This window comes from Squalius cephalus, assembly GCF_949319135.1.
Source record: "Squalius cephalus genome assembly, chromosome: 25".
Taxonomy (NCBI): domain Eukaryota; kingdom Metazoa; phylum Chordata; class Actinopteri; order Cypriniformes; family Leuciscidae; genus Squalius; species Squalius cephalus.
Genome location: NC_137146.1, coordinates 14318927 through 14346085, shown reverse-complemented (window position 1 = coordinate 14346085; position 27159 = coordinate 14318927). Strand labels below are relative to the sequence as shown.

The 27159-nt window shown below is 37.4% G+C and overlaps 1 protein-coding gene across 2 annotated transcripts in view; it reads left to right on the top strand.

Annotated features, from left to right (window-relative positions):
• sema5a (sema domain, seven thrombospondin repeats (type 1 and type 1-like), transmembrane domain (TM) and short cytoplasmic domain, (semaphorin) 5A) overlaps nt 1-27159 on the top strand; it is a 129710-nt gene that overhangs the window by 33603 nt on the left and 68948 nt on the right. For both annotated transcript variants that reach the window (XM_079862596.1, XM_079862597.1), the window contains exons 3-4: nt 9489-9588; nt 13146-13191. In XM_079862596.1, the coding sequence (XP_079718722.1) occupies nt 9489-9588; nt 13146-13191 (146 nt within the window). The remainder of the gene's footprint in view (nt 1-9488; nt 9589-13145; nt 13192-27159) is intronic.

Sequence of the window (27159 nt, the reverse complement as noted above, 5' to 3'; positions counted from 1 at the left end):
TGCAAAATATACAGAAATGATCAAGTTATCAAACAGTCTGCACTGCATAAATTATAAATTAAATATATATATATATATATATATATATATATATATGTGTGTGTATATATATATATATATATAGGGGAGCGCGGGGCACAACCTAACGCGGGGTTAGTTGTAACACGCTTGTTTTAAATACTTCCGCACATGCTTGGATGACGAAACTTTGTGTATTTACTAGTTGCCATATCAACACTATATAGAAAAAAAAAATCCGCCAAAATTATTTATTTTTTGGAAGATATCCATAGACATTTATTAAACCATAGCAAAAGTAAATTTCTTACTTAAGTTAATTTTTCATCTCTATTTTTTGTGTTTATTTAAAATAAGACAAATCTGATATTATTTTAATCTCCAAGATGTTATTTAACAGTTGAGATAGTTATTTAATGCTTTGCTAACTAGCAGAAGACACTAGCCGGGTTTAAACCCCAGTTGTGCAGGCGGGGGCATGTTGTAACACTGCGTTACAATGTGCCCCTATTAGAAATATGCTATTATATTGTATACTTTTATTAATTTTATTGAGACAACGTGAGAAAAAGGTGAATAAAGACTGAGAGTCAATGTTCAGAAATTACTAATTATTTATTTGTTTTGAACTATGTTGTATAGCTGTGTTTTCCTGTGTTTGTAGTCAAAACTCAAAAATGAGTTTATATTTAATTATTAAAAATTGTCATTATTTTATATGAAAAAGTTTTTTAATTGTATTTTATTTAGAAAATATTTTAGTTTGTTTTGTATATTTTTTTTATTAGATCAGATAACATTTTAAGCTGTTATATGGTCATGTTACAATGTGCCCCACACATGTTACAATGTACCCCACCTATGGGGCATGTTGTCACATTTCACTTCCATTCTTTCGGGGTATATCAAGAAAAAAGTATATACTGTATTGATAAAACAAAAACACATAATTGTAGTAGACATGTGGGAAATTAATGTGGGAAAAAATAAATTCTCTGAACCATAAGTAGATTTACACAAACTGAGAAAGTCAAAAAGCGTTACTTTGTGCCCCGCTCTCCCCTATATATATAAATCTTTAATCTTGCTTTTTGCCACATTTTCACATTATTATATATACTTTCACATTGGATAGTTCATCTCTCACTTTTATGCAGATGTAAAATCCTTGACATATATCCCAAAAGAATATAAAACATAGAGTGTATGTATGTACAAGCATTATTCAACTTAAAAACTGGCCATTATAATAGGAATAAATATATTATAATGCCGGCATCTCCGGCATGGGAGTCCAGGGGAGTGAAGTTTACATGCACAGCTCTTACTAGCTTGCCTCCGTTACATTTGTAAATAGTCATTGAGACATGCTTTCTGACTACAGCACTAAATCCATTTTCCCTAAACTGTGTTTTGGGCCAAATCATAGAACTCTAATTGCATTGACAAACTCAGTCACCTTCCCTCCAGCTTAAATTACAGGACTCCCTTCTGGGAGAGCAGGTATTATAATCAATGTAAATTTAGCAGGCGGATTTCAGTAAATAATTGTGTAGCTGAATGTCAAAACCAAAGGGGGTCTATTGGGGCTAATGGAGTGGAAAGGCAAGGTCAATGTTTTAGCGTAGTGATCATCAGCTCTGACTGTAAGTGAACTTGAGAACGAAGCTATCGGTAAACATGAGCTAGTGAGTATATCGCAAACTAGTAGCTAATTAACCCATTGTTTTTTAAGATGTGTCCGTATGCCAGCTCACCATCTGTGTTACAGAATGAGTGTGAGTTTCAATGTCTAACACCCTTCTCACACACACAAACGCTAAAACACGAACCTTTTAATTAGCACCCCATTCATAAAATATGCACAGTGAATGCAGTGGTAATGGCGTTTATACCCAGCAGCGACAGGGAGGTCTGTCACACACACACACACTGTTCATTCCAAACCCATAATGGTCCATTGGCACCGTTTTGAAAATGCAATTCCTATGGTAGCTCAAATAATCTCCGTTCTCCCTGTTTGACTGAGCTTTTGATACAAAGCTTTCAGATCACTGAACGAGCCCCAGTCTACACATTTAACAGCCACCCTGCTGCAAAACCAAATACCTGCACGCCAGCTTTCACAAACAAAACCCCTTCTTCATAAAAACATTTATTCAAAGAGCACTGGGATCTGCGGGCATGGTTTTCTCTTATGTGTTTGTTGAACTTCTCCACCAAGAGTGCTAAAATAAGCCTTGAACTCCTTATGCCCTTTATGGCCTCAGCTCTCATCTGGAGTTCAGATATGCTGTGTTTTCTGTACAAGCTCTTGTATGTAGTTATTAATCCATTGTTTTTAACAACAACTACAAGTAAACTAAATTTTTAAGTATACTAAATATATATGTGTGTGTATGTATGTGTATATATATATATATATATATATATAGAGAGAGAGAGAGAGAGAGATATACACTCACCTAAAGGATTATTAGGAACACCTGTTCAATTTCTCATTAATGCAATTATCTAATCAACCAATCACATGGCAGTTGCTTCAATGCATTTAGGGGTGTGGTCCTGGTCAAGACAATCTCCTGAACTCCAAACTGAATGTCAGAATGGGAAAGAAATGTGATTTAAGCAATTTTGAGCGTGGCATGGTGCCAGACGGGCCGGTCTGAGTATTTCACAATCTGCTCAGTTACTGGGATTTTCACGCACAACCATTTCTAGGGTTTACAAAGAATGGTGTGAAAAGGGAAAAACATCCAGTATGCGGCAGTCCTGTGGGCGAAAATGCCTTGTTGATGCTAGAGGTCAGAGGAGAATGGACCGACTGATTCAAGCTGATAGAAGAGCAACTTTGACTGAAAAAAACACTCGTTACAACCGAGGTATGCAGCAAAGCATTTGTGAAGCCACAACACACACAACCTTGAGGCGGATGGGCTACAACAGCAGAAGACCCCACCGGGTACAACTCATCTCCACTACAAATAGGAAAAAGAGGCTACAATTTGCATGAGCTCACCAAAATTGGACAGTTGAAGACTGGAAAAATGTTGCCTGGTCTGATGAGTCTCGATTTCTGTTGAGACATTCAGATGGTAGAGTCAGAATTTGGCGTAAACAGTATTAGAACATGGATCCATCATGCCTTGTTACCACTGTGCAGGCTGGTGGTGGTGGTGTAATGGTGTGGGGGATGTTTTCTTGGCACACTTTAGGCCCCTTAGTGCCAATTGGGCATCGTTTAAATGCCACGGCCTACCTGAGCATTGTTTCTGACCATGTCCATCCCTTTATGACCACCATGTACCCATCCTCTGATGGTTACTTCCAGCAGGATAATGCACCATGTCACAAAGCTCGAATCATTTCAAATTGGTTTCTTGAACATGACAATGAGTTCACTGTACTAAAATGGCCCCCACAGTCACCAGATCTCAACCCAATAGAGCATCTTTGGGATGTGGTGGAACGGGAGCTTCGTGCCCTGGATGTGTATCCCACAAATCTCCATCAACTGCAAGATGCTATCCTATCAATATGGGCCAACATTTCTAAAGAATGCTTTCAGCACCTTGTTGAATCAATGCCACGTAGAATTAATGCAGTTCTGAAGGCGAAAGGGGGTCAAACACAGTATTAGTATGGTGTTCCTAATAATCCTTTAGGTGAGTGTATATATATATATATATATATATATATATATATATATATATATATATATATATATATATATATATATATAGTATATATATACAGTATACTTTAAAATATTTTATGTGCATATTTGAAGAGTTCAAAAGCCTCTTAGTGCCATCTGAAATTTTCTTCTAGAATGATAATTTTTATCAAGCTTGTATATTTAAGTTCAGTAAACAGTAAATTAAAATGACCTATTCATTGTCATTTAAGTGAAATTACTCAACTTAAATATAAATACTTCATTTATTTATTTGTTAATTAAAATAAATAAAACATGAGTAAGTCTGAATGTTAATCAATTTAACAATCAATTTTTTTTTTAAAGTACAAAATCTTATATAATTATTTTTTTTTTTGGATTTTGAATAAGAGTTCTTGTTTTTATTACTTTAGAATATTTCATTCATTTATGTTAATAAAAACATTACATAAATGCATACTTTTAAATATGTTCATTAAAATTTAAATAAATATTGTATTTAATTGTATTTATTTAATGTTCACTTTTTGTTTACATTTCATTTCTGATCCATAGGTAGTTTGTTTACTAATCATTTATATCTGAAACTTGCCATCGTACTGCAAATTCTGTTGGCTTTTATGATCTTCATTTGTGTTTCGCTTAGGATAACAGTGTCTGCTACTTGACTGTAAATTTGAGTTAGATAAATGCCCAATTATCAAATGTTATCTCAATATTGCCTTGACAAACTAGAATTCAACATAGATAAAAAGGGCATTGATTACTGAAGTTTTTCACACCTAAAATTGATACTTGCCTTAATAAATACCTTCTGTTTCTTTAAAACTGTGTGCTTTGTGAAATAGTTTCCCCTGTAATTATAGTCGAACACACAGGTGGTTCTGTGCTTATCTTGACAAAGGCTTTATAGAGAAGAGTGATTGATGGACCGGTTTTTTTTTTTTTTTTTTTTTTTTTTTATCAGAACCTTTCAGACTTTGTCAGGCCACCCAGTAGAGTGAATTGAACACTGAGAGAGACATTTTGCTCTCTCCTTTAATTTGCCTTTTTGAATCAAGCCTGCAGTCTGCATTTATAGAGGAGAGCAGCCTATTTGGGAAAAAAAAAATCAATAAAAAGGGTTGAGTCACAGAGATGTGTGTGTCGACCCAGACCAGAAGAGAGACACTGGGAGCATGAGTCTGTGTTTTCCTAAATGGAACACCTCTGTTCTCTTCTGCAGAGTGGTGCGGTGACACGTTTCTCCGTGGACTGCATAATCCTTGTCCGTTTAGGATCAAAAAGTGGGAAGGACACCACGGACAGTCGGCTTTCCGCCCTGCAGACTATAAAGAGTATAAATATACGTCCTCTCAGCTATGCCTGAACTCCAGCAGAGCTCCAATGTTAGATAAAGGCACACTGGTTGACTAAAACAAAATGTTCATATCTGCGCCATGAAGGCGTAGTGCTCTGCTCATGAGTGCCGGTTTGTACAATAATGTTCTGGACAGATGTTGCATATTCATAGTGAGTCAGGTTTGCATTTTGTTTAGACTTCAGAGAGTGTTTTCTTTTTCTTTCTGGGAATACAATGACAGGTTTAAGAAGCAGATGGTTCCCCACAGGTACAGTACATATCTTATGATCAGTAGGAGTTTTGTCTGCACAGGCTTGCCGGAGCTTTTGCTGCATGACTTGGTGCAGAAACAAACACTTTTATGTTCGAATTTATCTTATTTTTGTAAGTTTCTTAAGTGAACAGTTTTTTTCAGTTAAGATTAATTATGCTATTGATTTATATATGTGAACTTGGACCACAAAACCAGTCACATGGATAATTTCTTTTTTAAATTAAGATTTATACATCATCTGAAAGCTGAATAAATAAGCTTTCCATTCATGTATGGTTTAGGATAGGACAATATTTGGCCGAGATACAACTATTTGAAAATCTGAGGGTGCAAAAAAATCGAAACATTGAGAAAATCACCTTTAAAGTTGTCATTTATGTTCACGATTGTGCTGCATTCACTCACAAAAATAAATGTTTTATATATTTACGGTAGGAAATTTACAAAATATCTTCACTGAACATGATCTTTACTTAATATGATTTTTGGCATAAAAGAAAAATCGATAATTTTGACCCATACAATGTATTGTTGGCTATTTTACATTCATATCTACCATGCTGACGTCTGAAAAACAAATTGGTGTCGAAACAGTTTTTACTCAGAAATTACCAGTAAATTTCAATTACATAGAGAAGGAAAGTAACACATTAAATTAAAGAATGAACATGAAATCATAATGAACAATATTTTTACAGCATTTATAAATCTCGTTTCATGTTATTCTATGCATAATATATTTTCAACATTTTAAGTTGTATAAGCTTTAGCTTTGGTTAATGCGAAGGTATATGAATTAACAATGAACAAAAGAATATTTATAAATTAACCTAGATTAACAAATGCTTTACAGAATGCTGTAGTTTGTAAGTTTGATACCTAAATCATAAACTAATGTTGACAAATTCAAGCTTATTGTAAAGTATTTCCAGTTTTTGTAATTTAACAAACCAAAAAAAAAGAAATGTTTTTGAGCAGTAACATTTTCTCATTTGTAAGTCAGTTTTAACAAAAGCATCTGCTAAATGAATAAATGTTAATTAAGTCATTTTTTTTTAGCTCATTAAGTGTCAACATTTAGTAACAATACACACTCTTTGTAAAGTGGTTTAGTCTCATTGTAGTTACAAGTTTGTCTTGAAACCCTCCCTGTGTAATTTTGGTTAGATAACTTGTTTAAGAGCCACTTTGTGCCAGAAGACCCCAACATTTACACAGCTGCGGCTTGTCAGATGTTCCTTCCTGTACTTAAAGTATCTTTGAAATGAGCAAACATATTAATGTCTATTAAAAGAAACAGTCCTTGACAGTTCAAGAAAACAGAAGTTTAAGAGAAAAGTTTTGACAGCCGGGGTCTTGAAGGCTTTAAATTGCTTCCATGCTGAGGATGATTTTTGGAAACTGCCTACATATAGTTTTACATCTTCATGCTATTTTTATTTGACATTCATTGCTAAAGTGGCTCTGACTCTTGAGTTAAAGGTTTTTGCAAGACGATTTGAGTTTTACACATTTCGATAGTACGTAGTAATCTGTTATTTTAATGAATTTGTCATGAATTGACGCCTTTAACATACACTTACCTAAAGGATTATTAGGAACGCCTGTTCAATTTCTCATTAATGCAATTATCTAATCAACCAATCACATGGCAGTTGCTTCAATGCATTTAGGGGTGTGGTCCTGGTCAAGACAATCTCCTGAACTCCAAACTGAATGTCAAAATGGGAAAGAAAGGTGATTTAAGCAATTTTGAGCGTGGCATGGTTGTTGGTGCCAGACGGGCCGGTCTGAGTATTTCACAATCTGCTCAGTTACTGGGATTTTCACGCACAACCATTTCTAGGGTTTACAAAGAATGGTGTGAAAAGGGAAAAACATCCAGTATGCGGCAGTCCTGTGGGCGAAAATGCCTTGTTGATGCTAGAGGTCAGAGGAGAATGGGCCGACTGATTCAAGCTGATAGAAGAGCAACTTTGACTGAAATAACCACTCGTTACAACCGAGGTATGCAGCAAAGCATTTGTGAAGCCACAACATGCACAACCTTGAGGTGGATGGGCTACAACAGCAGAAGACCCCACCGGGTACCACTCATCTCCACTACAAATAGGAAAAAGAGGCTACAATTTGCACAAGCTCACCAAAATTGGACAGTTGAAGACTGGAAAAATGTTGCCTGGTCTGATGAGTCTCGATTTCTGTTGAGACATTCAGATGGTAGAGTCAGATTTTGTCAGAAAACAGAATGAGAACATGGATCCATCATGCCTTGTTACCACTGTGCAGGCTGGTGGTGGTGGTGTAATGGTGTGGGGGATGTTTTCTTGGCACACTTTAGGCCCCTTAGTGCCAATTGGGCATCGTTTAAATGCCACGGCCTACCTGAGCATTGTTTCTGACCATGTCCATCCCTTTATGACCACCATGTACCCATCCTCTGATGGCTACTTCCAGCAGGATAATGCACCATGTCACAAAGCTCGAATCATTTCAAATTGGTTTCTTGAACATGACAATGAGTTCACTGTACTAAAATGGCCCCCACAGTCACCAGATCTCAACCCAATAGAGCATCTTTGGGATGTGGTGGAACGGGAGCTTCGTCCCCTGGATGTGCATCCCACAAATCTCCATCAACTGCAAGATGCTATCCTATCAATATGGGCCAACAATTCTAAAGAATGCTTTCAGCACCTTGTTGAATCAATGCCACGTAGAATTAAGGCAGTTCTGAAGGCGAAAGGGGGTCAAACACAGTATTAGTATGGTGTTCCTAATAATCCTTTAGGTGAGTGTATAACCAAGTATTCAGTATACTGTATATGCTGAAGGACACAAAGATAAAACGAACATGAACGTCCACCATTAGCCGACATGAGTGGACTACACCTAGGTTTTAAGCTTTTAAATTACCCAGGAGCCTTAAAAGAATTAATTTACATTCTCAACATATGAAACTGCTTCTCAGAAACACTGGAGAACCACATTGAGCGTCTCCACATTCACTTATGAGTTCCACTCTTGCTGGAGTTAGGGCTATCCCATGGAGACATGCAAGATTTATGGAGGAACATCGTGGTAACTGATGCTGTGGATCTTTGGGGAATTCTGCCTTCCTTTTGTAAGCTTGAGACACTCTTCTTCAAAAGAAAAACAACCCCATAAGAGTTAGAAGAAGCTTTGTTCTTCAGTAAAGCTGTTTAGCTAACTGATAATTGAAATAGATTCTTTTAATTCATTTACTAGACTTTTAAATTATTCAGTATGGTTTGCAAAGCACAAAGAATAATAAAGTTAATGAAATTAATACTGTCTTTCTATAATATCTTTTTATTTTTTTGAAGGAAGGCTCTTATGCTCAACAAGGCTGCATTTTGTTTGATCAAAAATACAGAATAAATAGTAATACTGAAATATTATTACAATTTTAAATAACTGTTTTCTGTTTGAATTTATTTCTAAATGTAATTTATTCAAATGATGGCAAAGCTAAATTTTCAGCATCATTACTCCTGTCTTCAGTGTCACATGATCCTTCAGTAATCATTATAATATGCTGATTTGCTGCTCTAGAAACAGGCTGGTTAAAGTAGACTTTGTGTGTAGGCAGCCAATGAAGACCATAGACTGGCATTATGCAAATGTATTACATTGTAATGTGTAACAGGAAGTGAGGAATTGCTGACGATTCGTTTTGGCAGAATGTTTCAGAAGAGATTATATAATGTAACTTTATCTGTCATGCACTTTGATCTTTAAAACTTTGCAGACCTTTTGCAGACACACTGCATGAAAGGTAATATTTGAAAATAATAGCGGCACTTTAATGTGAAACTACACCTCAGAGCTGGGAAAAAAGGCAATGACCAGTAGCACAACTTAACAAATTATAGCATTACTGGAACAGCTAACCCAGCAGCTATCCCATTACACAGAGGTAGGTAGGCAAAAAAGATGTTAGACAGGCCAAGATTGAGGCTTTCATGCTGGGGCCAGAGGTTAATATGAACGGCGCCACAGCAGAAGCATTTGCTATGCACACCATACACCCGCACACAAACAAACATGAATGCACTCTCGTGTCCACGAACTGAATGGGAAGTAATATTCAACGGTATCTGTGTGTGTCTGTTCGTGATGTGCGCTAACACGTGTCCTCTCTTGTTCTGCAGAAATCGAGCCTTGGATCCATCGGTTCAGATCTGAGGGCACCGTCGATTATTCACAGCTGACTTTTGACCCAGGCCAGAACGAACTAATCGTGGGCGCAAGGTAATGGCACCTTCTTCCATCACCGTTATGAAATTTAATTAGGACTCAGTCCATGTGTCTCAGTATACGAATGAGTGTGTTTTTCTATGACAGAGGTTCTGACAATGTGTCTGCAAAGCCATACATTCATATTTTACTTTATTTTCAGCAACACTAAATTGACACCTACTGCGAAAATGTCACGATTGCCAGGTTTCCCATGATTAGCCCAATACTGACAAATAATATGAGTCTTCACAAAGCCACACAATGAAACTGCAAGACTTTTGTGGCAGACAAAGAACAGCATAGACCCTCCTCGCTGACAGATACTTTCATAAAAATTGCACCATGAATGTGAGAATAGGATAGGATTTCCTATGTCCAGCTCTAATTAATGAGTGTGATGATTTCCACATAGACTTTCACACTGTCCTGCCATACATCTTCAGCCAAATTAATCTCATATTCCCGATCTGTCAGCAGCCTGGATGGTCTCCAAGCAATTATTTTGTGACAACCGCAGAAACGGTTTGATATGAGGCACTGTAACAGTTCATTCACCCACAGGGCCGAGAGCGGTGGAATAATTACATTTTCTCTGAGAAGCAAGGATTACCGGTCACTTCACTAGTGATTCATTGTATCTTGAACAGATTGGGGTTTTTTTTCTTGAAAGTAACGAGATGGAAAGTGTTAGTTAGCTCTCAGAACCTGCTCATAAGTGCAACACATCATTATCAAGTCTGACTCAGCTAGAGTTGGAAGTAACGCGTTTGGGATTTTTGTTTCTCTCTAAACATCAAAATGCCTTGCTGGTGTTACAAAGAAGTACAGATCAGTGCTAATGGCTCAACTGAAAAAAAAATCTTTTGACCTGTTGTACAGTAGATGTCTTTTATTTTGGTTGGGGTTTAGAGACAGCAAAGCCCCTCAAACAAGAAGGATTCTAACAACTGGAGCTGAATGAATCCAGTACTCTTTAAGTGCTCTTTAGGTTCAGGTTGGTACCTAGAGATGCACAATAAATCTGCAGTCATATCAATGTCAGCCGATAGATGTTACTTTTTAATATTATTAATAAGTAAAAGAGACAAGTATATTCAAGACAAGAAATTATAGACAAATTACCATGGGATGCATTATTTCTCATCTGGTAAACAAATTCATGACCCAGTTACTTACTGTACACTATCAAAAAATAATTTTGAAGTTATCTTGAAGTTTAAATCTCATCAAGTTCGTGTTTTTAAGCATTTTTACGTTTATTCCAAAATAATAACTCAAGGCAGTTACAATTTAAACAATATGTGAACTGATGTTCAGCTGTTCTTTTTAAAAGTCAACTTATCTTTAGATCATCAATCATCAGGCACGGTAAACGCTGTCACAGACACTGAGATGTACCTTTTATTTCACCTAGCTGGTTGTGATAACTCACTAAAAAAAACTCATAGTCCTCATGTTTTCTGGCCATTTCAAGTTTAATTTTGACGTGTCAAAGTGGCGATATGTCATTTTTAATTAATCTTCCCAATAGCGTCATTTATTCATTCAGATTTGCGATGCGGAAGACGCGTGAAACAAGAGGCGGGATTTATCACATGAACTAATCATACCCAACCATATTCAATCATAGTGCAATGGAAGCATTGTTTTATTTTTGTTCTATGGATTATATTCACATCCAATTTTTTGAGGAGATGTTAGACAGATGTTCACTGCCTCCTCTGAGGAAACTCAGAAGACACTTCGGATAAAGGAATAAAAAAACAACAGCCACATAATACAAAGACGACACGGAACAATGAACAGACTGGATTATCAGGAACACAGGCAAAACGGTAACAGAGAAAACTAAATACATCGGTTATCACCCTTAAAAAATACATTAGAAGTATGGTTATAAGATCAGTGCATCCCTACTGAGAACTGTATGACAATTATTTCTAGCAATTTGTGGAGGTGACAATCACAGTAAACAACACTGTTTATGCATATCGCCCATCTTTCTGCGGTTAATGTCCTTCACTATGGATAGGATGAGTCAGGCACTGTGGATCAATATTGTTCAAATTGAGATGTGAAGAGGAAAACGAAAGTCTTGTCTTGGTTGAACTCCATGATGTTTTCGGCTCGACTGGTTGTCCCTGGAGCAGATGGGTTTTCAGTGCTCAAGGCCTCAGAAACGCACACGCAGTCTGGCCTAATGGAGTGTGTGAAGGTTCTCCTGCTGAGCTGCTGCTTCATCAAGGTCACTGAGCAACAGGGTTCTCGTGAAGATACTCAGCAGTTCAAGGAACATTTCTGCCAATTACCAACACCAGACTGAGCAGACCTGTCAAAGCACAGACACTTAGAATGTGGAATATTGAGTCATGCCTCAAAATTTTCAAACCAAAATTTCTATTAACCAAACAGATTGTAGAGATAAGGTTAAAGTTAGGGGCATTTCCCTCATAATAGGGGTATCTTATGGTTATGGATACATAATTTTTGAAGAGGGATATTGTTCTAGGACCAACAAAGAATAACGATTCAAAGGATGTTGACCTACTTGGCTAGATCACATTGTGCCTGATGCCCAATAGAACGGCATTCAAATTCAACAACAAAAAGAAATAGTAATTAATAATGTACAATGAGCACAGTATGATCAGAATACCTCTATATTGATAGTGTAGTTGCATGTTCATTACAGAAAAAAATAGCAACTGGTCTGTGAAAAGGAGCCATTGATAGTTAGAAACTCAAAAAGGCTTTAACGGTAATGCAGTGAAACACGATCAATAGACATGTCGATTCAGTAAATGGACCTTAATCACAGCAACCTGATTTACCATGTACTCTCTTATACAATAAGACAGGCTCCGCTTTCAGGTTATGTACCATATTGTTTGAGCAAATGTGTTTGTGCTTCCGTCGTTCACAGATGAATGCAAAATCATGTTGGACGGATTTGTAGTTCCACATACAGTATAATATTACAATTTAGATTAGAGTTGGCAGAACACTAGATTGCTACACTAGATTGTATACTCAATCCAAGATGTTTGGAGGAACAAATTGTGTTGTTTTTTTGCTGCCCAGAATTAAAATGCAGGCAGCATTTACAATCGTCTGCTTCTCCAAACAAGCATCTTACCCTTAGGGAAGGTCCAGCATCGGCTCATTAAAGTGACAGTAGGCTGCACATTTCGCATAAGAGGTTTTTGATTCTAACACAAGGTTAGCCTTCAGCCAGGAATGCGGATCATATGAAAAATCAAACTTGAACTGTTACGCCAAGTTCATTTGAAAGTGGATGTGTATATGGAGCATATTAATGTGATTTATTCAGCAATTAATTTGGCAATTTAGTTCTGAATCCTCTGTTTTATTTATAGACTTGTTTATCTCTGAAAAAGCTTGAATCATTCCTCTCACAACATTGGCCAATTGCTATTACACAAGGATTCACTCTAAATTTTGCAACCCATAAAAATCTCTATTTATAACCGCAATGCCCTCCCACCTTCTGAAACAACTTGTGTTCTGATTTGAGAGGAAATTAAAACTTTTTTTGTCTTTTCTTTCAGAAATCATCTCTTCAGGCTGCATTTAGAGGATCTTTCATTGATTCAGGTGGGTGAAAAAGTGTATGTATGTGTCTTTTCTGTCCTTTTCCGGAATTGCTCAGACAGCTCAAACACCCAGGATGAGACTAACAGGTGTTGCTGCCGCCATGTGTACATGAATGAATGAATGAGGCATTTTATATAGCGCTTGCATATGTACTACTGTACACCCAAAGCACTTTACAACCATGTCAGGGTCTCTCCTCAGCCACCACCAGTGTGCTCACCACACACCTATACACTGTAAAAAATTTCTTACCCTCCCAAATCAAAAATTTCAAGTGACCGATAACATCTAAATTTTTCAATTGGCCCAAGTGAAATTCTGTAAATTATAAAATTAAATTTACAGATTTTCACTTGGGCCAATTGAAATGTACAGAATTTCACTTGGGTCAATTGAAAAATTTAGATGTTATCGGTCACTTGAAATTTTTGATTTGGGAGGGTTAGAATTTTTTTACAGTGTAGGCTATAGGTGGAGAGGAGAGAGTGATAGAGCCAATTCAATGTAAGGGGATAATTAGGAGGCCATGATTGGCAAGGGCCAATGGAGGGAATTTGGCCAGGACACCGGAGTTACACCCCTACTCTTTACGAGAAGTGCCATGGGATTTTTAATGACCACAGAGAGTCAGGACCTCGGTTTAACGTCTCATCCGAAGGACGGTGCTCTTTGACAGCATAGTGTCCCTATCACTATACTGGAGCATTAGGACCCACACAGACCACAGGGTGAGCGGCCCCTGCTGGCCACACTAGCGCCTCTTCCAGCAGCAACCTAGTTTTCCCAGGAGGTCTCCCATCCAGGTACGACCCAGGCTCAGCTCTGCTTAGCTTCAGTGAGCAACCAGTCTTGGGCTACTCTGTGAAATGGCTGCTGGCTACATGCCAATTACAGTGGCTTCATAAGCTCAGAGAGAAATACTTTGCCAATTTAAAAGTTCTCAGTTCGGCACAATGCAAACGTGACTGGTGTTTGTACCCTGTGGGCTAGCGCTGTCTGTTAAAACCATATGTAAACTTGCCCTGGGCTCCATTTTGCATTTGTGTTGTTTGAAACCTAATAACAGCTCTTATTTGGATGACCATATGTTGGTTTGTGCTAAATTAAAAAAAAAAATGTAATGCAGGCACACAATCATGTTCTTAGAGTCTCTGATACTAGCATTGTATTGCATTGATAATGATGTTCATTGATAAATATGATGAGGCTGATTAGGATTAGGGAGTCTTAAGGGATGTTCACACTGACTGCGATCAATTGCTGGACGTTGTTGCATCTCCGTGCTTTACGAGGTGGCGGATCTCTCTCTCAGATAGAAAAAGGCACTTATTATTTCTTTAAAGGCACACTATGGGATTTTTTGCCACTAGAGGTCGTTTATTCAAAACAAAGGCGTAGCCTTGATTTCGAGGAATCATGGGAGTTGTTGTCTTCATCTCTACAGCCGGTGGAGAATACGACGAGACTCGGGGAGAAATCATATTCATGGATGAATGGTAATGTTTTATAGATGTATTAACGTTACGAAAGACTGCTGGAGCGATTGCTAATGAGAGACAAGCACGACACACAGCTCGAGAGCAGTGGAGATTTTATTATGCCGTAGACGTTGCTTCCGCTTCTTCCGGTATGAGGGATAACGCAGTGCTGTTTTATCATATTAGATACATCTGAGTGTGTTGAAAGTTGTTATAATGCTACTCTGTGCGTTCACTCGGCGGCTACTATATGAGACACTTGTTGCACACTGCAGTGAGCTGTATCGATATTAGGCATGGTAAATATGGTACTCGCGGTAAATCAAGAAAACGAGATTTAAACAATAAGACTTATTGAGTTGAGCTGTATAACAATGATTAGTTTTCTGTTGATGAATGTATCCAAACAGTTGCTCACCTGTCTATTAAAACATATCATATATTAAAGCATCTTTGGTGTTTCCATGGTTTCTACAAAATAAAGCCGGAAATCGAGGGTAACGCGGGTATGATGTCATTGATAGGAGACTTTCAGACATGGTCCGTGTCCTGGTTAAAACTGCTTATTTCTCTGGATTTAAATATTCTTAGAAACATTTTGGATAACACAAATCAACAAAATATATAACACTGATCTAGTGGTTTTTGGATATTTTGATCCAAAAATCTTACATAGTGTGCCTTTAAAAAAGCAATGAAGCAGTTTTGTCAGATTATCATGTTTATTTATTTATGATAATATATTTGTCCAATAAATCAAAGTCATGTGGTGCAACCAATATACTGTAAGGGGAAGAACAGAACAAGAAATGTTAGAATATTCTAATATTTTTTATAATTTTTATAACATATTTTATATATTAGATCCTATTACTAGCATCCCCGTAACCCAGAGAACAAAAGCAGACAAGTTAGATCTTTTTATGACAAGACACTTAAGAATAAAAACATGATATTTCTTTAAAAAAAACTTTTTACCTTAAAAATGTTTAGAAAGGATTATGAAAATGAATCACTTTGTCACTTGTCACTTGGAAACGCTGCTCATCTTCAGACTCTGGGCTCTCCAGTTGGACCTGAAAGAAGTCCTGCATATCTCCCAAATTAGAACTTATTCCCCTACCAAAATTTCAAACATAATTACCCAAGAGTAACCGCTGTCCTGTGATAGCTGCAGCAAAAGGCAAGTTACTCTCTCTCCTATTGTATTGAACATCTTACCCTGTAAATAGCCATCCAAACACTGACGTGTTTGTAAATTTATTTAAAGCCTTTCCCAGTGTGAAGAAGTGGACTCTTTTGAGGCCTCCGAAATAGCCAAACACTGGCTGTTTAACAACTTAAACATCATGGGGGCTCGTCAAAAAGGCTAACCTCCTGGGGAAAAGAGCAAACAGACCAGACTTAACTTCTGAGATGCCTTTTGTTCTGACCTGCTCACAGGGAACCAGCATCACAAAGATGAGCTCTGCCATTCCTCTCCAGCCAATCCTTTTCTCCTTAATAGAATTCCTTCACTTGCCTCACAGCATGGAGTCTTGTGTGTACTTTTTCTTTTTGGTCTTTTAATGCCCTTTGTCACTGCTTCAGCTGCCTTTGCTGAAGGTTTCTCTGAAAAGAGAAATGCTCTGATGTGATGTTTTGATGAGAGGTTCCCAATTTAGCTTGACCCAAAGCCCAATTTAGCTTGACCCAAAGACCAATTCCATTGCAGTAAGCTTGTACTTGTAGGTTGTTTGTGTTTTTAAAGCATTCATGACTTTTATGTGAGGCATTCATGACTTTTGTGAGGTTTTGGTTGAATATGGTTTATTTAGAACCTGTCATATTTATTTTCCCCTTATATTGTGCAACAACTTTCAAGGAAAACTGGTGATATCACAGGCGATGGGATAATATGAATGATGCCGGCAATATGGTGCAATGAGTGAGAAGTCCTGAGACCTGAGAAGGAAATGACCTAGAAAGTACTGCTTTTATCCTTCATTGATCTCACAGAATAAAGCTTTCAGTATCAATGATGCATCAGCAATAGGAAAAATAAACCCGCTGAGTGACCCATCATGTGTCTGCAACACCTCTGCTAGTGTTTAAGAGCACAGGTCTGTGAAGCATTAAAAGCCTTTTAATGGCCGGATAAATGGGGCAGCGCTGTAGTAGATGTATATCGTGAAAGTATATAATCATTATATGTACATGGGCAGGGCACATTTTATTTCATGGGCCATTGTACAAAATGGGTGTCATTTGTGGCCCTCCTGCATATGCAAAGACTTCAAAATTATTTTATGTATCATACATAGTACTATCTATCTATCTATCTATCTATCTATCTATCTATCTATCTATCTATCTATCTATCTATATGTCTGTCTCTCTTTCTGTCATTCTATCCATCCATCCTGTCATTCTATCTATTTATCTGTCTGTAATTCTATCTATCTATCTATCTATCTATCTATCTATCTATCTATCTATCTATCTATCTATCTATCTATCTATCTATCTATCTATCTATCCATCCATCCATCCATCCATCCATCCATATGTCTGTCTGTCTGTCTGTCTATCCATCCATCCTGTCATTCTATCTATTTATCTGTCTGTAATTCTATCTATCTGTAATTCTATCTATCTATCTATCTATCTATCTATCTATCTATCTATCTATCTATCTATCTATCTATCTATCTATCTGTCTATCTGTCTGTCTGTCTGTCTAACATAATATTATACTGTAACAAATTTAAAGGCTCAGGGAAAGAGGAGGCAGGAACGGCAAACAATGAACGGCACTTTAATAATGTAATAAACATAAACAACAAAACAAAAGTAAAGCGACATCCCCTCACAGACGAAAACAAACAACAACATATAGGCCTAGCCTGGTCCTCTCTCGTCTTCCACTGTCGTCACTCCTCCGTGTATCCTTCCAGAGCTCCTCCATGGGACTCGAGACCGGTGTGACGCGCAGGTGACGCTCATTCACACTCGCCCCTCTGGCCTCGCTCCCTTCCCATTGCTCTCGATACCCTCCCTGCTTGCCACATATACATTATATCCCAACATATATTAAAATTATACACAGTGCATGTGCTGTTTTTATGCAGTGATAACAGATGGAGCTGTTCTATGTATGGGTGACTGTAGATTGAACTGTTTTGTAGGTATGAAGGTTACCGACTAACAATTCAAAATGAAGTTTGGCATCATAATTTACCATGACTTCAGTTTCCTGCAGGTCCCCTTGCAATAATGAAAAGCAGATCAGAGTTTGAAAGAGACCTCTTTGGAAGGTGGGGGAGGTCAGATATACTTTAATGAGAAGTGAATGTCTCAGATGAGTTTAAATTTATTAGAAATCTTCATAATACAAAAAATAAAAAGTGATAGGCATAGTGAAATAAAGAGTGGTGGAAACTGTCCATGCAAAGGTACATGCTCATATGTTGAGATACTGAGTTGCAGGTCTGATGCTGACAGGTCCAGATGATGTCCCCTAATGCTTGTATTCTGTGTATTATTTTTGTTCTGTCAGGCTGTTGTCCACAAGAGAGATGAGGAAACCAGGTTGTCAGATGTGATTTCACAATGTAAACCTGCTTGTTGATAGACAAACTTCAGATGGACTAATATATATATATATGTATATGTATATGGTCACACTTTAGATTAGGGTCCAATTCTCACTATAAACTAACTACTAACAAAGACTTTTGACTCAATACATTTTAAAATTACTGCTTATAAATATTTTGTAAGGTAGTTGTTAAGTTTATGTATTGGGTAGGATTAAGGGATGCAGAATACGGTCATGCAGAATAAGGCATTAATATGTGCTTTATAAATTAAAAACAGCTGATATCCTAGTAAAATGCATGCTAATAAGCAACTAGTTGTGAAAATTGGACTCTAAACTAAAGTGTTAAAAAAAAAAATACTGTAACAAATGGTTATGGTTAGTTCATGTTAGTTAATACATTAACTAATATTAAGAAATGAAACCTTATAGTAAAGTGTTACCCTTTTTTTATTTTTTCACTAAAAAGGTGACTGTAGCTTATGACTGTCTTGCTTATTTGGGGAGCCTTAGAGAGACACTCACTTTGTATTATGGCTGAAAATGTTCAAAGAATATTTCCTTAAATGCACATTGCTTATTTATTTTTGTATTCATAGAAATACTGACCCCTGAAACAGTGTTAATGTAAAACATTATATTAGTTGTAATGATCTTCAATGGCAAGGAAACATAAACACTGGGCTCTTGGAAATGTAGATTCTTATATGGAGTCAATAGGGTTCTGAAACCCAGATGGACTGAACAATACAGCTGCTCTCTCATTTGTCAAACGGCAGAGGTGCTAGAAGAAGAGCAGATCTATTGTTCGCTCCTTATGGTCTCAGTCTACTCAGAGTCCACCTTGCTCAGCCGATTTTCCTCTGTCAAGTCGGCTCTCCCTTGAGCATTTTGCATATTGTATAGTAGCAGCACTCCTAGGGCCACTGATTAATTTCCTGAATAAATGCATTGTAGTCACTTCATTGTATTTCAAGCTTGACAAATGAACACCAGAGTCTGTTTCCCCAGTACGCCTTTATTCAGGTGAATTGCGAGAGTAAATTGAAATCAGTTGTTAATATGCAACAGAGAAATTGCCGTCTTTATTACTGATACATATGGATAAGTTTAACACTGTGTCATTAAATAACTGAAGTATTTTATTCTAAGTGAACTGGATGAGGTCTAGATGCTCAGGGGAATGTTTCCCAAAAGCATTGTTAGCCAGCTAAGGTTGCATGTTCTGTCGTTACCAACATAGTTCAACGATTTGGAATTTCCCGAAACCATAGTTCCACTGTTGTCCAGCTGGGGTTAGAAGCATATTTCTTGTTAATGTTGAATTGATCATGCTCTTGGGCACAATAAGCAAGATAACATTCAGTAGATTATATTAGTGATAATCGCTTTTGAAACAGGCTTTATGAAGCTTCAAACCCCTTGCAATTAATTTGTTTCAGACCAGTTACTGGAGCGTGTATCAAACTGGCAAAGTCACGTAATTTCAGCAGGCTTTGTTATGTCATAACTGTTTCGAAAAGTTTTGAAATCTCAATGGGTCTCTGCTAGGGGGCGATAATCTCTGAACCCATTAACCAGTGTCTTTATGGTTTTTTAAAAGTTTTATAAATTTGTAGACATTTTTAATGACACATTTGTATAATAAAAAGGGAGGGTTTTAGTTAATAGTCTATTATTGGCGCAAATGATGGCAGAATTTTACACAACGTATACACGACAATGATATGCTTAAAACTGAGAAGTTTTTCCTTTGAGTTATCCGCGTAGAGACGACACCACTGTCAAAATTATCCCCATTCACACATATCCGCAAAAAAGACTAAAAACGCTGTATTCTGCTGTCAGGCCATTAGATGACGATGAAACACTATAGATTCAACGCGTAACACGCATGTGCATGACGTCATTGTTTTCAGAGATTCACGTTTTTGTTGTTTACATGGAGACACATTGAAACCCGTTTTCAAAAGTTTGCATTTTCAGGCACCCAAAACGCTGTTGTCGTGTAAATGAATAGCCCCTTAGTTGTTTCTCTTCTGTTACCTGTTTAATTTGTTCTAGTTTCTCGCCACTAATCGGTTGTCATGGACATTCATTTAACAAGCTCACCCGTCTGTATTCAGTTCATTCTCTCTGTGTATTTAACTTCCTCCCTGCATTCAGTTCTTCTTCCGGTACTGTTTGTGTGTTTGTGCTTGCATGCTGTCTCGCATCATTGTGGATTACCTGAGTTTACTTTGTGTTAATAAAGACACTTCAATTTTAATCTTCTTCATCATCTTTGGACTCAACGTGACATCCACTACCTCTGTGTGATTTTGTTAATGACAGTCATTGGGCCCTATCTTGCACCCAGCGCAATTGACTTTGTACACCGACGCATGCATCATTCCTATTTTGCACCCGCGCACAGCGGACTTTTCCCTCCACAGACGCACGTCGTAAATTAGGAAATGAACTTGCGCTCCCGGGTTTGGTTCAGTGCAAAGATAAGGCGTGTTCCAGCGCAAACGTTCCCTGGTGCTATTTTGCAGTTCCAGAAAACAATTCCGCCACAGACCAGGAAGAACCTAGTGTAAAGTCAGTGGCGCGTTTTCAGTGGCGCATCCAGATGCTATTTTAAGGGCGCATGCTTGGCCATAATGTAGCGTGTGCACAACGCACATACACTTTGCTTCTCTCATCTACACACAGACGCAGCAGTTGCCATTTTTGCAAACCATACATAATTACAAGGAAAAATATTCCACATGAGGGAAATCATTGTGGTGTCCATGAAGATGTGAAAAAATAGGCATAAATGTAGCTTACACATTTACCAAAATTATTATACGCCTGTTTAACCGAAGCTAATTTGGGTGGGTTCCTCCCCTCCCCATACAATGTCACTTCTCTGTCTTTTACGGCCCTGACGAAAACATCGGTCTCCTCGGCTGTGAACCGCTCCTGGCGTGCGCCTGGCAAATCCGCCATTGTTATAGCAATCCGCCATGGAACAAGCACGCCTGCTGTTAAAGGAAATGTGAGATGATATTCTGATTGGTTTATTTCACGTTCCGCCCAAACCACACCTATGAGTAATGTAGCTACTTCAGACCAATTAGATTTCCCATTCCGAGATCCGCCCACAAAGTTACTTGCGTTTCGCATTTGATACTTGCGTTTCAGATCGTTAAAATAGGGCCCATTATGTTAGTGAATCAACGTGGTTCAAACAACATATTATGGTTGTTATGCGGCAAGTTACATCTTTGTAGGGGAAACGCATCCCAGGATAGTCTGGTTTACCTTTGGCAGGCTCAAAGGAAATGAGGACAGACGCTGTGAGGTGGCTTCTTATCTGAGTGGCTTGTTGACCGATTGCCTCAGGTTAGACCTGCATGCCCTCTGCACCACAGCTAGCCTGCTGTGTCACTTCAGTACACATGCACTCATAGCCCTGTGCTGTTCACTTTCTCTCTATTTAACGCAGCAGTATAGCTCCTCAGCCCATGGCAGCTGTCTCGTTTGAAACGTACCAACCCGGACCTGCCATTTACATTCTATCCCGCAGCAAATATGGTAATCATTGTGATTTAAACCGGTGTTTAGCAGTTTGCTCCAAGGGGATATGCCCACGAGCACAATTCAACTCTCCGCTGTACTTACACACATGCACCAGTGAGTTTGGTTCAGCAGAAATAGAGCCATTACCGTGATCGATGATTTTATCACGTCAGCTGGTTGCATGGTTTTGTTCAGCCGTGACTCTGGATCTTTTGTTCATTTTTATCTTGTTTATATTTTATTCAGTGGCACTGGATTGGTGAACTCATGAATATTAAATAGCACAAACTGATGTTGCAAGTTAATATTCCTAGATTAAGTCAGATTATTTGATTTATATACACAAATTAAACCATCACATTGGTACTATTCATAAAGTGATCTCTTATGCAAATGTATTTGAATTGTACAGCACTGAAAAACAATATCAAGCAGGGTTTTTTTTTTTTTTTTTTTTTGAGCAGATGTTTTTTATTCCCTTTTTTTCAATATTTCATTAGGAGATTTTAAAACTGGAAGGTCACATGCGATCAGTGTAGGAAATAAATAAATAAACACATGTTTGCTCAGATGTTTTTAAATGCCTTTTAAATATGATTTAATTCTGAGAAGTCAACCCAGAAATGTCATTTAAAATAGATAGACAGACAGACAGACAGACATTTTTGGTGCCATGGATTCCCATGAAAATTTCCAGTGGGTTTTTAGAATAGCATTTTATGAGTAAAATAGTGTCTGTGATTAAAATTACTTGAAGAAATGTCATTTTTTGAATTGCATTGAATTGCATAAATTACACACTTTCATACCTCAAACGTGAAGTTTTGAAACTATTGAGTGCTTCAAAGTTTCAAACAAGTTGCCTCATAAGGGATTTGTTAGTAAGTTAAAGCGCACAGCTGATTTCACATTTGAGAGTAGACTCATAATTTTGCATAATTAGACTTATCAGAGATTATTATCCGCTTGATTTCACGTTTTCAAAAGAGTAGGAGTTCATGAAAAGTGTTGTTAACAGCATTTAGCTGTGATATTGACTTTGGCACGTTATATCATTAACTTGCCTTTTATAAGCAATATAATACCAATTTAAAAGAGACAGATTGTCAGTCATGTATTTCATTAACCTCTCTTACTCACCGTCACTATAACAATTACATGCACTGATCAACAGAACACTTGTGCTAATTTCTGAGGGCGGCTGTTTCAATTGCTTCCAGTTACTCAGCCGTTTCAATTCATGAAATAATGAACCAAGGAGCTCCCCTTCAGCGCTCTATGTGCTGTAACTCCATCAGATGTTTGATTAACAAGGGACTAGGCTTGGACTGTGGTCTTATATACCAATTACAGTCTGATAATGGCTACTTAGCAACATACTTCAGTAAATGCTGCTGGGATCTTTTTCCATTTACATATATAATGAGTGGAGATGTATTGGGTTTTGGTAAAAGATCACTTTTGGCTAGAATTTCTGTAATAGAGGAGATTTCAATCTCATTTAGGCCATAGTTGCAGGGCAGGATGAGATCACCTTAAATTTCCACACTTCAGTTCACTGTAATTATGAAAATGCACACTTAATCCAATTGAGGAAGATGCAATACTTTGGCATCTGTTGACTTTCGCCTCATGAGCCACTTTACCAATTGTTGAAATGAGCAGAATTCGTTGAATACTCAAGGCGTGCCTGTGGTTGCATTCTTCTACTCTGATAATACACGCATGCACAACAGAAATGCCTGCAATCATTTATGCATGCCTTGTTTTGTTTTGGCAATGTAAATTCCAGGCAGAACTCTGAGAGAGCCGTGTGGTGGGCGACTCAACCCACACAGTGCTGACTGGCTCTCTTTGGCCCACCTGTTCCTGACAATGACCGCTCAGTTATAGGGTCTGCACCCAACCATCTGGAACAATGGTGCAAGTCTACCAAGCAGAAGCGGTGAAACTGTAAAGACATTAAATAGTGCTTAAATAACTGCAGATGTTGTCTGTGTTACACTGTTTATGGTGACAGTTATGTTGTGTAATCGTCTGTATAACCTCTATAAAGAAAACAAACTGTTGAAAACAAAAACTGAATTTATAGAGCATTGTATTCTATACCATATTTCTTCTTTTACTTGTTCCCTTCGTTGTGGTGCTAAATACCAGTTAAATTCAAAGTTAGCTCAAATATTTCTTCTCTTTCAACGAAAATAATTCCAAAAGAAGCCAAAAAATCAAGTAAGACACAAAATGGATCAGAATATGTGAGTGGAGCAGGGTGACAGCAATTTCCCTTCTGCTCACAGCGTTCTGTAATAACTCCGGTCAAGCTCCAATCCATGTTTTTCATTTCCTTAAACCCACAGGATATATGCAGGTCATATTATCAAAGTCCCTTTAAGGCAAGTCATTTCACTCTGTGGCCATCTTTGAAACTCCTCTTGGGCAGCTTTTTTAGTCATGCAAGTGCAGCTCCTATCTCTTTGAATGAACCATCAAATTCTCCAAAGCTGTTCAATACGCATACAATTCAATTTCATATTTAAAAATCACCAATGAGATCTGACAACAACTGTCTCATAATTTTTGCTTCTAAATGCTCAAATCATGACAAAAAAATTGCTTTTTTTTGGGCTGGACCAGTCAATGCGCATGTGCAGTCATAAGCGTCCATCTCAGAAAACTGATTGTTTATGCAATAAACAATTCATGCTTTTATATCTTCCCGTTTAGACTGCTGCAACTCACTCTACCAGGGTATTAATAAGTCAATTCTAGCTCAGCTGAAACTAGTCCAGAATGCTGCCGCTAGACTCTTGACCCGCACATAAAATTATGAACATAATACTCCCATTCTTGCCTCGTTGAAATGGCTGCCTGTAAGATACAGTATCTAGTTCAAAATTCTTGTCTTGGTATTTAAGTCCATCAATAACCTTGCATGGAGACCTTATCTTGCAGACCTCCTTGTAAGTCATTCCCTCCAGATCACTTAGATCCAGTGATCTTGCACTCCTATCCATCAAAACACAAGGGTGATCGTGCATTTGCAAAGTTAAAAACATACCTACTCTCTTTGGCATTTTAAAAATGGTCTTATGACTGTATACTTGCTTTAAATTTGATTATTACTATGTTGATGTATTATCTTTTGTGTCTACTTTGTAAAGCACTTTGGTCAATTTAAATTGTATTTATACAGTGCTATATAACTAAAGAAACAGAAACAGATTGTTTCTACAGCAAACTGAGCTTTTAAAAGCAGCTACAGTGACACAATGATTTTACCAATTGGTGATTGGTTCTTTTATTTAGAAGGCGGAACTTATTCTGCTATATTGTGCGTTGCACTTTCTCCCATTCATAGTAATATGAGTGCACCTTCTTTGTATATCAATTTTATAGATAGATAGATAGATAGATAGATAGATAGATAGATAGATAGATAGATAGATAGATAGATAGATAGATAGATATTATACCATTAGAAAGAATCTTTAACTTTAAGCATTTTTGTTAATTGTTGCTAAAAAAATGACCAAATAATTCAGACTCATGGAACATCTGAGATCCCTAACAAACATTTCAACCTAATATTACAGAACTGCTCCTACCGTTTCTCTCTTTTGATTCTTATTAAAGTAGCATGAGTGTGAAAAGAAGTCATCTATCATTTATAGCCTGAATCACTGAATCAGTCAGTCAATTGATTCGTTCAACAACACTGAATCATTCAGGAAGTAAACACAGTGTGTTGTTCTGAGAGACGGTGGCTTTTTATGGAACTATTTTAGGTAGCAGGGCAAAACTACAATGTCACTGACAATATTGTGTCTAAAATGTAAGTTACTTATTTATTGAATTGTTATAATAAAGCAATCACAGTCGATTCGATTGTGCGGCCTCATCACACACTCTCAGAAAAAAATAGGTATAGGCTGACACTGGGGCAGTACCCTTTCAAAATTTACCCCCAAAGGGTGCAAATTAGCACCTTAAAGGTGAATATTAGTAGCTAATTACAGATTAGTGTACAGATTAGTACCTAAATGGTTCATATTAGTACTTTTTGAAAGGGGACCGCCCCACTGACATTTTTTAAGAGTGCAGTCGCCTAGTCACAGTCATGTTTAAATTTAATTAAGAAAAATTAAAAGTGTTGCTTTTGTGATGTTGCTTACACAGATTGTAAGAAATAGGAAATCATATTATTCATTTCAAAAGATATCACAAATGATTGTCAAAGTACTGACAAAATGCATTAATTTAGATAGATGTGATAGATTGTTGACAATTATTGTTGACAAGACAAATTTTGAAAGACACAAAAGTAATCAGTTATAGATGCCTGTTGACATGAAACTGGAGCATATTATACTGGAAAAACAAATTTATGCTGTGTTGGTGTCTATCTGCCTCTTCCACATTATTCAGCTTTGAAAAATCCATCCATCCATTCACCAAACCACTTTTTCCTTGAAAAATGTATTGTGTAAAAAAAAAATTGTTAATGGCCAAGTTCATGTTGGTTAATGGTTACGTTCAGCATTATTACATCATTAAATAGCTCTACTGATGAATGATGCAAACTAACGAATGACATTTTTCAGACTATCCTGGAAATTCATAATGCAATTTTCCAAAGCGTAATTTAACCTAATTTGTCAAGTTAATGGTTTAGTAATTACATTTAATTCACGTTTTATACCATTTTTGCTGAGCTAAACGCAACACCTCGAGTGGGCGACTACTACCTCTTAGCAATTTGTGCTGGCACACACAAAAACTGCTTTAAGACATCTTAATGCTGTCCTCGCACTCTGAAACATTCTGCTGATGTGCAGTTTGTTTGTATGAGTGACTTTCCTCAAAATAGCTGGTTTCTAGCCTGGGATATAAGAATGAAGTCTGTTCCTGTTCCTTCTGTGACTAAAGCTTACAAAAGTTCATGAAATGCACATTTCTTTAAAAAAAAAAAAAAAAAAGTAGTGTTGTGCCTCAGTGCCACTCCCTAGCTATAATTATGGCATATGACAATACATTTTGAAGAATGAAAGGCTATAGTATTCTTTCCTCAGCAAATGCCAGCGTTTTTTCTGCTTCTTCCTATCGTTCTGCTGCTGTTATGTCAGGCAGAAAGTGCTATATCAGTTGCTAATGGTTATTTTGACACATTAAATCATCTTTCATGTCACCCTGGATGTGAAGGAGCTTCCCCGTGTCCCCGTCCCTCAGCCTTTTTCTCTGCTTTGCGGTGGAGATTTGGCATGAATGGGGCCCACAGGGAAACTCATTCAGCAGCATGACTGAGCGAGACAACAGATTTTCAGTCCTGCATTTGCACATTCACACCCTGCTTTTTCCTAAGTG